The following is a 12,674-nucleotide window of genomic DNA, read 5'->3' on the forward strand; positions in this document are numbered from 1 at the left end:
CCCGGACCGGGGCACGAACCCGTGTCCCCTGCATCGGCAGGCGGACTCTCAACCACTGCGCCACCAGGGAAGCCCTGAGATTTAGCTTTATTATGATTACTTGGTAAACAAAGGGTGCTGTTTACCAACCCCTCTTTCCTGGGGGAGAGGGTCTTTCTGTCACTGTCCTAACTGCCACCAGCCTCTGGAGTTTTCACAACTCCACAACGTGTTTGGAGCCCCTGCTAGTTCAGGCCTATGCTGGGCCATCTCCAGGGCTACAAAGAGAGTCAAGACAGGGCCCCTTTGCTTGAGAACCTGATGCATAAGCAAAGGACTGCCTTGAAATTCAGTAAATGCCATTGCAGAGGAATGCCTGGGAAGCCACATTTCCTCTTCCACATGATCTTTATAAAAATCTTCAAAACAGGGCAAACAACCAAAAGCACGCTGGTCCAGAGCACCCTTTGCCCTCCAGGGCAGAGGGAAAGGGTGAGAAGAAGACTGCCCCAGGGCTGAGAATCATTAAGTTAAACAAGACAGCTTTCTCCAAACCATTTTTAGTATAAACCTGAAAAAGTAGATTTAGTCCAAGTTTGTAAAATTCAGACATTTCTCCCTAGTAGTTCGAGCTCTAGCCTTGGGTCAAACTTAATAGGAAAGTGACTTTACAAATTGAGTTCCTGTAGACAAGGAGGAAAACAAAGCTGCTTCTGCTGTTGCCGCTTTGGCTGTGGCATTTGAGGTTTCTGTAATTTCATAAAAGGTCAAGAATATAATTTCAGGAGCATACAAGCAAATGGCCTGGACGTTCCACAGCAATCCAGGTGTCTTCTCTCCTTCTCGACACACGGAACTGTAGACTCCTTGAGGTCAAAGACCAGGTCTCCATCACCTCTGTAGCCACCAAAGAACCATGCTCATTACTGCTGGCTGAATGATTACCTGGGGGCAGTGGTCCTCAGAGTTTAGGGTTCAGAGGAAGGCAGATATTTTATTTGAGGTTTTATTTCTTGCCAAATGTTTTCATTTACCAACTTAAAGCAAACTGAAGTTTTTATTCTTATGGTGTACATTTAGTCCTAGCACCTGTTTTTAGTCTCATTTTCCAGATTCAGCTACTTTCCTATAAACATGCACTTCTAGTAATTAAGGATTTTATAGTGACTTTATAGTTGTGTCCTCAAGGAATCCAGAAAGAAACCTTTCAGTATTAATTTTGGTGGTCCTCCACAGGGCTCACTGTCTGATACAAAATATGGGTAAATCTAATTGAGTGTTGAATCCTATTTTGCAAGGTTCTGGGTAGTCGACCCACAAGGTCCTTTTTCCTGGTAAGCTCTAGGGCCACTGCAGCCCAGGTTTGCTTGCATTTTCCCCTCAGCTGTAGGCTTAGCATCTAACCTGATTGTTTGGTGTCCTGGAAGCCAATACACCCTCTTGTTCCCTGGGGATTCTGTTCCTTGTCTATCCGGCTATAGAGGAGGATTTTCAGCCTTCCCGGGTCGGACACCAGCTCTTTGCTTTGAGTGTAGCAAGGCTGAAGTGTTACTCATTCTAGGGAAACAGAGGATCATTTGGTAGCCATGGGGAGGACAAAGCCAAGAAATTCCTGGATCTTCTGACTAGCACCATCCCACATCCGTCCCCTTTGTGGAGGCACTGAGTCCAAGTGTCGGCTCCATTCTAGCTCTCTGTTCCTGCCTGGGACTGCTGGCTTTTATCAAAGCTGTCAGACCAGGAGTTCAGATGCCCTGCCATCAAATGAAACATCTTAAACTAGATAGGAAATTGCTCGTGTATTCCAGTCTTAGATTTGCTTTGTCATAATTTTTAGTGATTCACGAAAAGCGGAATCCAGAAACACCTCAGCTTTTAGTTTTCCTCTTGACTAAATATTTTCAAATTTGCAAACAGACCCTTCAGAAGCCTCTTAAGAAGAGTTACTGAAAGGGACCCTGTGCTCCTTCTGTGGTGTGAGGATTCCCCTCGTAGATGAGTAATTTCACGTTCTCATTTATCTGTTTGCGCGTACAGTTTAAATTTCTAATGGGAAGTATTTTGTTGGCCCTCTAACTGAAGTGCTTTTCCTCCACCCCCATCCCATAGTACACACACAGCCTTGCTGAAGGTCTGGCGTTTATGTGAGGTCATCTAGCACCCGAAGCCCTGCATTTAGCCAAGGCTGACTCAGCCTCCCTCCATCATGTTCTCTGCCCACACGGGGGCCTGAAGAATCAGCAGAGGCATACTTGGGGCTCTCAGTCCATTTCTTCACGAGGCTGAGGCAATTCGGGTTGCTCTGGGTACCCTGCACCCGGGCAGGGGGGCCGCCCTGAGGCAGAGGGGTTTAACCTCCTCGCATCCGAACCACAGCGCCCTCTAGTGGAGAAAATCAGCTTCAAAATGATTGTTTCAATCTAGTTCCATTCCTCAGGTACAATTATAACAACTTGGTCAATGTTTATGGTTTTCCGCAGGCTAGTACCCTGGAGGTCCTGGAGGTATAGTGGAGGAAGTATTTTTAGAAGTAAATGACAGGAATGGTTTCTAAGATGCCCTTGAAGCACACTGTTAATATCTGGCCTCATGATTTGTTTGGAGGCTCATCACTCTCTTCCTCTTGCCATAATGTGCAACTAGGAAATTCTCCACACTGGAAATTTTAAAACCCTATTTTAAACTTTTGTTCTTGATCACCTTCACTCCCGTTGTATTCATTTGGACCCCTAAAATTGGCCTTTATCTGTAGGTGAAAAGCTAGACTCTCTTGGTTTCCCCAGCAGATATGAAATGGCAGTGCTTGTGGAGTAGTGGTTTCTGATGATTATTAAGTATGCGTTGTGTCCTTTGACTGTAGACCTGTCGTGGTTGGCACTACAGTGTCTGGGAAATGGTAACACAAATGAGGAAGCTGTTTAAAGCTGCAGTGTGACTAAGCCCTCCTTCCCACACCCACCGTGGAGGTGGGGCAGTGTTGGCTGGGCTGCATGCGAAGCAGAGACCCCAAGAGCTCCAAGTTCTGACCTTAGTGCTGCCGTGAGGCTTTGACAGAGCGAGTTCATTTTCATCGTCACCTCCATTTCACTTCTATCAAACGAGACAGCGATGAAAGGCCCAAGAGGTCACGGGATGCTCAGTTAATGGCTGTATCCCTTTCTGTATTCCTTGAGCACCTCATCTGCTAGTTCTCCAGTGGAACACACAGGGGTGCAGACAACCCAAGTCTGAAGAGAGTGAACTGCTCCTTGAGAGTTGTCAGTGTGGCTGTGAGAGCCATTCAGAAAACTGTCACAGCTGCACTTCACTTCGTGGAAAGAGAACTTCAAGAGAGACTGGGAAGAAGACGGGCAGAAACTCACATCCTGACCACACCACTTCAGAGGGAGGGGCAGAGCACAGCCACCTTGCAGGGGGACTTATGCATGGGACTAGCAATAGCGGCCGTTTTATTACAAGTATGACAGTGTTAGCAGCTTGTGAATGTTTCTATGCTAGCATGTCCGTTGTCCTTACACTTGGTCAGCCCCTTAAAGTTCACTTATTTCTTTTAAAAAAGGAAAAGAGAATTTTTTACAAAATAGTTACACCACAGTGCAACGTCAATGCGGTAAGAAATGAATCCTAAACAGGATGATTCAACAGATCTGAAATTAAGTTGATTTTGTTTGTTTTTTTTTAAAAAAAAACTTTCTCTTTGCAGGTCGACTGCTAGGGAGTATGCTCTGAAAATTATCAAGAAAAGCAAGTGTCGAGGCAAAGTATGTATAAGGTTTATTCTTATGAAAATACAGTGTTTTGGAGGCAGAATGAAACACAAAGACGAGCTCCTGAATAAACATAAATTTACGCTAGGAGTTGTGGAACAGAATGTTATATACGTATTAGGATATAACTTTATTCTATAAATATTCCTGGAATAAAAGTTAGTTGGAATGATTGGATGTTATTTCTGTTCTTTCTCTGTGTTTGCCTGTTTGCTTACTTCTTCTGTTACTTTTGTGATCTAAGTTTCATTTCATCCTTCTATATGCAGTTATACTTAACATGGTAGGTTCTGAAATTACAAGCATCTTCTAAGGACCTTCAGCATCTCTTGGCAATTCTAGGCTATGTGAATATCAGAATGTAAGATAGACTCCTTATGTTTTACCCAAAGTACATCTCCCTTGATCTTCAAATAGTATAGTTTTGTTCATTTGAGTCAGCTCCTCATGTATTTTGATGTGTATCTTGATTAAGGTAACTTTTGCCTTGAACAGGAGCACATGATCCAGAACGAGGTGTCGATTCTAAGAAGAGTGAAGCATCCCAATATCGTTCTTCTGATCGAAGAGATGGATGTACCAACTGAGCTGTATCTTGTCATGGAATTAGTAAAGGTGTGTATTTTGGAGAAAGAGATAAACCTGTACAAGGCACCCCACTCTTCTGTAGAATAGAGCTTCTCTCCTTTATTTCCTCCCCCCAACATCCAGTCTCTTATTTCTGTGCCTCGGCGTGATGGTTAAGAGTATTAGCACTAGAATTATACTCAAAAGTTCAAGTCCCAGCCTTGACCCAAATAGCTCCCTGATCTGAGGCATCCCTCTCTGTACCTCGGTTCTCTCCTATGTAAAATGAGAATAATAATTGCTAGGAATAAAAACGGCTAGGAATGTTATGGTGGGGGTAAGAGGGATGTCTTTCACCAGCTTCTGTGACACAGAAAGTATTAGATGCCGATACAGTTGTTGTTATTGTTGTAGTAGAAATTGTTCACTTTTCCAGAAGTATCATCATCATAAGAGCAAAAAGCTTTAAACTTTTAGGCGCCACCATAATAGAAGAATAGCACCATCTTAATAATAATGTGAATAGTCTACCACCTTTCGCTGAAGGTTACAATCTCATCCTGTGACATAAAATTAAGTTTTTATTCTACTCAATCACAGAATATGGGAATGGCCAAATGCTGGCCATGGCTGAGTCTGGGTGAAAGGTAACCCCCTTGTTCCCTCTATTTCCATACTTGAAATTTTCTTAATTAGAGGTTTTTAAAAATTGAATGTTTCATTTTCATGAAGTCGTCGTTTTCTCAAGCCTTTTCTATTATGTTACTCTAACTGAAGGCATAAGTAATTTCTACTTTAGTTGTAAAGTGATATAAGTTAGTCACATCATCTTCTCCATCAGCGGTGAGCAGCTAGGGCTCCAGGAACCCTGTTTAGAATCGCTCACCTGAGCTGGTGGTGGGAATCAGCACCCTGGAATATGGGGTTTCCTTTTGTAAAGATTTAAGTCCATGCAAGCATTTAATCAACTAATCTGTTACTATATAGAAGAATGTTCGTTCTAGGGCCTGTAAACTTTCATCATTCAGACTTTCTTTGCTTTACATCTGTTGGCCTCTTTTAACTTAGTGGTTATTTATGTTTATAGATGAAGCCTGTTCTTTTTCTACTTCAAATTAAGACTTGTTTCTCTGAGGGTGAGGGCTCTTTAGTTTGTAGTAACACAGGTTACTGTCACGTTTGAGAATAAGGGAGATAAAAACGCTAACCGTTTATTCCAACAAAGAAAGGCCAATTTCATTTATTCAGAAGAGTTTCATGTTGGCACTTAATGACCAAATATAGTTTGGTAATTGCCAACATTGGCCATTTACAGCCTTTGTGAATTCTCTCTGGGTGACCAGGATAGCCTAACAAGGCCGGATTGTATCTGCATAGTCCAACACTGGGACTCCTCAGTTGAGCCACTATATCGTACCCTTACATTTAGTCTGACCGAGAACCACCGTGAGGCCAGGTCTGAAAGCATCCCGAGAGGTGAAGGCCAACCCCAGGCTGGACCTGAAAGTCTCCCACAACATCCCCCCTGAGGAATTTCGCTTGGCCTGTGCTTGTCAAACCCTGAGAGGCCAGTAGGATGCCCAGGAGGGCCTGAAGCTGTAGGATAAATGAGGCCTGTGTTCCAGAAAACAGTGAAGTGACAGTTCTTAAGAGTGAAATCCCATAATTACCAAGAATGACTCTAGACTTCTGGCTGCAGACGTAAACACATGCACAGTACTTGTGTGTTCAGAGGAAGGGAGGCCTGTGGACGGGGTGGCCCTGGGGCCCGTTGCTAAGGGATCGTCACGAGTGAGAAAGACAAAGGGAGTAGAGGGGACACTGCAAGAAGCGGCTCTACTGAGGACGGGTGTGGAGTGAGGAGGGAGTGTGACCTGTTCGGGTGACCAGGGAAGACATGCCCTACCTGGAGCATTAACGTAACTGGTCTAGGTAGAGGCAGGAGATGAGGTTAAGCAAGTTGGAACGAAGGTTGGGGGCAGAGCGGGGAGAGCCATGGGAAAGGAACGCTGATTTCATGACAAGAGAAAGAAACGTCCAGTGGGAAGGTGACAGTCCGTGCACACAGTGCTTTGGATAAAGAGCGGGGGGACGGCCTAGAAGGCTGTGTCAGAGGCAGGCCTTAAAGGGAGGACTGGTAAGATCTGTTGACTGATTTGCAGAAGGTGAAGAAGAAATGAGATTACAGGCTGCCTGGAGCCTAGATAACCAGGACGATGGTGGAGGCTTGGCAGGGTCACCCCATACGGCCCTACACAGGGTCCGGCGTGCTGTTCATGCGAACCACAGTGAAAACCCCACCGCCCGAGGTAGCATGGAAACAACTGCAAACCCGCACATAGCAGCCTTGCCTTTGCGAGGGACAGAATGTTGAGAGGGAAAGTGGTCATTTGGGAAAAATTGTATGTGCTTAGCTTGGGAACTGCTGCGGCTGAAGGGTCAGTGGGAGACACTCCCCTTCCCTGAGCAGAGATTATACAGAATCACAGAGGGCCAGGTTAGGATTTGAAAATTGTCAGCCTACAAGTGCTCTATTTTGCGTTTGCTATTTAAAAAGAAAAATTAAATCTCTTAGCCCATTAGGTAACAAATGAACACAGTCAGCCACTGGGCTTGGCTCCTTGGGACCTCGTGTGCAAGAAGGATGCACACATTGTCAGTAAATCAGACCCAACTTCGCTGAAAGCATTTCAAATAAATGAATCTAAAATCGGAGCCTAAAATCTTTGTTTCACCAAATAATGATAAATTAGCCAGGAACAATGAAAACAAAAGTTCAGATGAATAATGGTACTAGAAAACTTTCTTTGAAATTTCTCCACCCTCCTCCCTCTCTTTCTCTTTCATCTTTGCAGTGACAGTTTCTGGTCCTTTTCTCTGTTCTTACAAAGAAGCACATTATTGGAAAAGAAACCAGTATGCCCACTCCAAGAGACCTAAATCTAGAGAACGAAGAGAAGTGTGTGTGTGTGTGTGTGTGTGTGTGTGTGCGCGTGTTGTGTGTGTGAATTTCACAAGGCAGCAGAGCATTTTGTTAAGGGTGCAGTTTGCAGTGTTACCTGTTTCTCATTTTGGGAGATTTGGCATTATGAGTTTGACCTTCTGCTGGCAGTTGGCGTGAGGCAGGTAGCACATGCCACCAGGATTCCCAGGTGTCACAAGGCCTCTGCCCTGGAGACCTGGCTCCGCTTCCCCTCCCTGGCTGGGAGTTTAAAGGTAGAGAATCCTCTCTCTTTCCTTTGAGCTCTGGAGGAAATGTCACCGGCTCTGACAGTGGGGAGAGAAATCACTATAAGGTCTCCGGGCCTTTGAGAGAGAGGTGGCAGGAAAAGCCCTCGGAACCCAGAGACCCTGAACGCATCCTTCACTCCCTTTATAGAGTGTCACGCGCCTCTCCAGGCAGCGCCATTGGACCATCTGTTAATGTGCTTCTCCTCCTGCTGTTCTGTCTCAGGGAGGGGACCTCTTCGATGCCATCACTTCCACTAACAAATACACTGAGCGAGATGCCAGTGGGATGCTGTACAACCTGGCCAGCGCCATCAAATACCTGCATAGCGTCAACATCGTCCATCGTGACATCAAGCCAGAGAATCTGCTGGTAAGAGGGCTTCTAACTGCAGGACGTCTTGAGTTCCAAGCATTCATGAGTGAATATGAGCATTTCTCTCTTTTTTCCTTTTCCATTTTCTTAAAAACAAAAATGACCGTAAAGGCTCTTTTCCAGCTGGCCTTCAGTAACTAGCTGGAAACTAGTCTTTTAAGTTGATCTGTCAGGGTTAGTGTACCGTTAGGAGCACTTAATTTATTAGCAAATAAAAACCCGAGGCAGGGGGACAGGGATAGAGCTCAAGAAGTCTAGGGCTATGGTTAAGACCATGGGCCAGGCCAGGCCTGTCATGAGGAGTATTTACACTTACATTATTTATCAACAGCACTTTTGTGTTAGAAAGCTTCTACTTGGGGGAAAAAAAAAAAAAAAAGATGGAAGCCTTTTTAGACTTTGTCTTAATCTCCCAATTTACATCCTAATAATCTGATCTCAGAGCTAAGAGAATAAATCACTGTGAGTTTTCAAGACACCAGCCCCTCAGCATAAAAATAACCATTATGAAGACAGATTTAAAGATCAGAGACATTTTGTCCTCCCTTTAGGCCCGTTTGGTTTGCTTTTCATGAACTTTGGATCTCTGGGGAAACACTGAGAGTTCTCCATGCAAGCAAAGGAGGATGCTCTCCTAATCCCATCGTTAAGGGGACAGTATTGAAAGAATTCAGGAGACAGAGGCTGGGCATTGGGGAGCTATAACTAGTGAATGTGGGAGTATCATAAATTTTGTTGGCTCTTCAGGGTGGAATTTTAATGAAATATATTCAGTTTCTCACCCCCACCCGAGATGCTAGTTCTTCTACTTTCATTATCCAACCCCAGGTGTCATGTATTATGTGACTGTTAGTTTGTCCATCTCTTCAGAAATCCGGGAAATGAGGATTCTCTTTCTAAAGCAGTGTTTCTCCAACGGTGGTCCAAAGACCCCCTGCATCAGAATTACTCCCAGATGCCTGTTAAAAATGTAAATTTCTGAGCTTCCCTGCAGCCCTACCAAATCAGAATCTGGTGACTGGTGACAGGGTGCAGATCTGCATTGCAGCCAGCTCCCCACGTGAGCTGAATGAACGCTCAAGTTTAACGGCAGATGAACAGCCCAACTCCCACCACCAATAAAGGCTGTTAAGACCTGCTTCTGTGGAGACCACCTGTGCTCACCCCATGCTAAGGGCTTCACTCGGTATTTCATTCCATCCTCACAACAGCTATATGGGGTAAGGTCTATTACTGTCCCATTTCACAGGTGAGGAAATGGGGTGCCTAGAAGTTGAAAGACCCTCTCGAGGTATTCACAGCTCTTAAGTGGAAGGGCCAAGGTCACAACCTATGTCCTACTCCAAAGCCCAAGCTTTTAACCACTAGACTACATAAAGCCGTGAATTAGGGAGAGAGGTTTTCTATGTGCTTGCTCTGTGCCATGGACTGTGCCAGGGAACGGAGAGGCATATGCCTTCACAGAGGGGCATTCAGGTAGGAAAAGTAGGCATTCAAGAAATAAATAGACAAGCAATTAGTTAATTGCAATTAAGTTAGTAATCTTGTAGCTACTGGCTAATGAAGGCGGTTGAGGTCAAATGATGGAGTTCTGACTTAATTGCCCCTCAAATTCCACATCTCCGTGGTAGCCTAAACATTCTCTTCTGCATAATGCCTTGTCTGCACTCATTCTTCCTGTGTCCTGACATATGTAGGATTGTCTCATGGGAACGGACTTACAACTGAGCCTTTGTTTAAAAATTTCTCTAAGCTCCGAAAATTCAGTGATTGAAAATTAAAGTTTCATTTTCCTTCCCGCGTTTGCAGTTCAGTTTTGTGTACCCATTGTTCAACCTGCTTTTCACCAGAGCACTGTTTCTATAAATGCCATAAATGGTTACATAGCAGTGTGCTTTTACTAAAATGACAATTTGCAGGATACTTTTTAAGTACTGTGCTCATTTGAACATATTTTTCTTTAAATTACCCAAAAAGAAAAAAAGTTCACTCCCTTTTTCCTTTCTTTTCTAATTTAAGAATGTGAAAAATGTATATATGCACACATATATATATATATATATGTGTGTGTGTGTGTGTGTGTGTGTGTGTACACATATATATAGACAAACAAACACACACACCATTACAGTCATTCATAATGTGGGTTTAAAATATATATATGAAAAACTAAAGAAATTCTGCTTCTCCAGTATAGTAATTTCTTTCTATAGGAGAGTGGTAAGGATTGGTGATATTTGCAGGGATAAATCTACTATAGGATAAAATAGGTAGAAGAATAGAATAATTTTAACAAAATTAGAATGACATCACTAATTGCACTTGAGACTTATATTAACGTCATATTCTGTTGACCTTTATGTGGAAATAAGAGAGAATTGTCATGGGAAGCACAAAATCACATACTCAGGATTTATAGTCAGATGGACAAAAGTTCAAAACCAAGGGCTTCACTCTTCCACTGTCTAGTCTTCTGACCTTGAACAAGATACTTAACTTCTTTGAGCCTCCTTTAAGGGGACTATATGAAGATAAAGAGATACCATGGGACTATTAGTTCCCTTCTTTTTTATTCCCCTTTTATTTGTAATAAAAATTAAATTATCCCTAAAAATAAAACTGTTTAACAGTACAATGTTACGTTGTAACAATCATTTTTCATCTTTTTTGACATTGCTTTTAAAATGTTACTATCTTCCCAGGCATGGATTTGCCATCTTGTGGCAGAATGTAGAGCTAGAGACTATTTTTGGAAAAATGCTATAATAAATTTAATGCAGAGAGTTTCAATCCATTTTCTAACTACCGGGAAACTGAAAGAAATAAAAAGGCCTTACTGCACACTTTGCATTACTGTTTTATTAAGAGGCCTCAAAAAACCCCTAAATTGTTAGACTGCTGATAAATTTTTGCTAATTAAGTGTTTAATGTTTATTATAAGTAGCAAAGAATTATTTATAAATGTGGACATTTCAGCTATAGATTTCATTTTATATAGCATCATTGCATATGCAGAACTTTTAGAATTTTTTATTTTTAATTCTTATAGAACAATATACAAATATCGTAGCTTGGCCTTAAGGATCTATATTAATCATATGGATGATTTATTCAAGTCTGAGTATTTGATCAAGTCAAAGCACTTTAATGAGAAAATTTGACTTATGTTTCCAGCTACATTTTAGGCAAAAACTGGGAACTGACCCAATAGGAATAGCTCATAATTTTATTATTGCATTGTTACTAAGGGTTTTTTTCTTAAATAAGTTAATCATGCCCGTGATTTTACATGATTCTTTCTGCTTTAATCGTCAGGCCTGGTGCTTAGTGATCGTATGGATGAGTGACAGGTGAATGAGAGGGTGGATTGGATAAGAGAGTGAGTGAATGATGATATTTCACATAATAGAGGACAGACCCACCGTGACAAGCCCTAGTTATTTCTCAGTTCATCTGTTACGTTGAGGACTTACGTTGGCCACAGAATAAAAGGCTCTGAGTAGGGGGAGAGATTACACTGCTTCCCCAGCTGCACTTGTGCATGGAACTATTTTGGGTGTGTGTGTGTGGGTGCAAGTGCCATGATAGTTTATGACAGAAAGGAACCTTTTGCTTTAAAAAAACAACAACAACCCATAAATTGTCTGAGATCAACTGCTTTCAGTTTACATGAGTCACCACTAGATGGCAAGCTTGTACCCTTGGCAGCAAAAACCATCAGTAGCAGCCTGTATTTTTGCAGGGAGCTGGGAGGGTCTTTTTAAAATGTATATGCAGATACCTCCTTCTTAGGAAAATTAAAGTCTTTATGGCAACAAATAACTGACATCACTAGTTTTTATTAGATTCCAGAAGTAAACACAGTAATTTTCTTGAGATATAAAAATTTCTGTTCAAAAAACGTTTTGCTTCTAAACTCCTTAATACTGTCTGGGAGAAAGCAGTTTCTCAGGGTTACTGCTTCTCTTGGTCAGAAATTTTCTTTTAGCGACTCTCTGTCGAGGTGTTTGTGCCTGTTCCTCGCTGCCCATCAAAATGGCATGTGCAGCTAATGACCCTCATTTTCATGAAATGGGTCAAATCTAGTAATAAATTACCTTGTTTTCCCCCAAGTGATGACCATAGGTTGTGCTCCACCTCTTCTTAGTTTCCACTTCAAGCCAACACGGAGCTCACCAGATAATGGATTTCCTTCTGCCTTAATCCCAGGACCCTTAATCCCCAAATAAACCCATTTTCTGATAGGATCACTAACTACACTGGGAGATAAGGCCAGTGCCACAGATGGAGCACTGGAGGTTGTGAACAGAAACACAGTTGAGTAGATTTGTAGTCAGTCCACTGCATGAGGAACTTGAGCCACCAGAGTGTTGATGAACAGATTGGTGACCACCCTGAGGAGGGAGCTGCGGGTCTCACAGGAGTCTGTCACCAGCCCCGCCCTAATCAGCATCGCCAGTGGGCCGAGATGAAGATGTATTCTATATATCAAATGACAGACTTGAGATCCAAAACTATCCTTGGCTCCATAAAGGCCCCAAATCAGCAAGATGAAATTTAACAAGAGAGAAACATAAATCTCTATAGACTAAGTTGGTTTTGGTATAGTTGTTTTAAGGACCATTGCAGAAAAACAGTGATGGGAAAATTTGGCCCAGTTTAAAGGCTATTCATTGACCATAAGTTCACTGTGAGTCTTAGGGTAACATGACTGCCACAAATACCAACGTGCCCTTAGACTCCTTTCACTGAAAGAG

The 12,674-nt window shown here is 42.7% G+C and overlaps 1 protein-coding gene across 3 annotated transcripts in view; it reads left to right on the forward strand.

Moving 5' to 3' along the window:
* Window positions 1-12,674, forward strand: part of DCLK1 (doublecortin like kinase 1) — a 338,798-nt gene that overhangs the window by 284,950 nt on the left and 41,174 nt on the right. For all 3 annotated transcript variants that reach the window (XM_007464242.1, XM_007464244.1, XM_007464243.1), the window contains 3 exons: window positions 3,683-3,740; window positions 4,242-4,361; window positions 7,768-7,914. In XM_007464242.1, the coding sequence (XP_007464304.1) occupies window positions 3,683-3,740; window positions 4,242-4,361; window positions 7,768-7,914 (325 nt within the window). The remainder of the gene's footprint in view (window positions 1-3,682; window positions 3,741-4,241; window positions 4,362-7,767; window positions 7,915-12,674) is intronic.

This window comes from Lipotes vexillifer, unplaced genomic scaffold (genome assembly GCF_000442215.2).
Source record: "Lipotes vexillifer unplaced genomic scaffold, Lipotes_vexillifer_v1.1 scaffold120, whole genome shotgun sequence".
NCBI classification, from domain to species: Eukaryota; Metazoa; Chordata; class Mammalia; order Artiodactyla; family Lipotidae; genus Lipotes; species Lipotes vexillifer.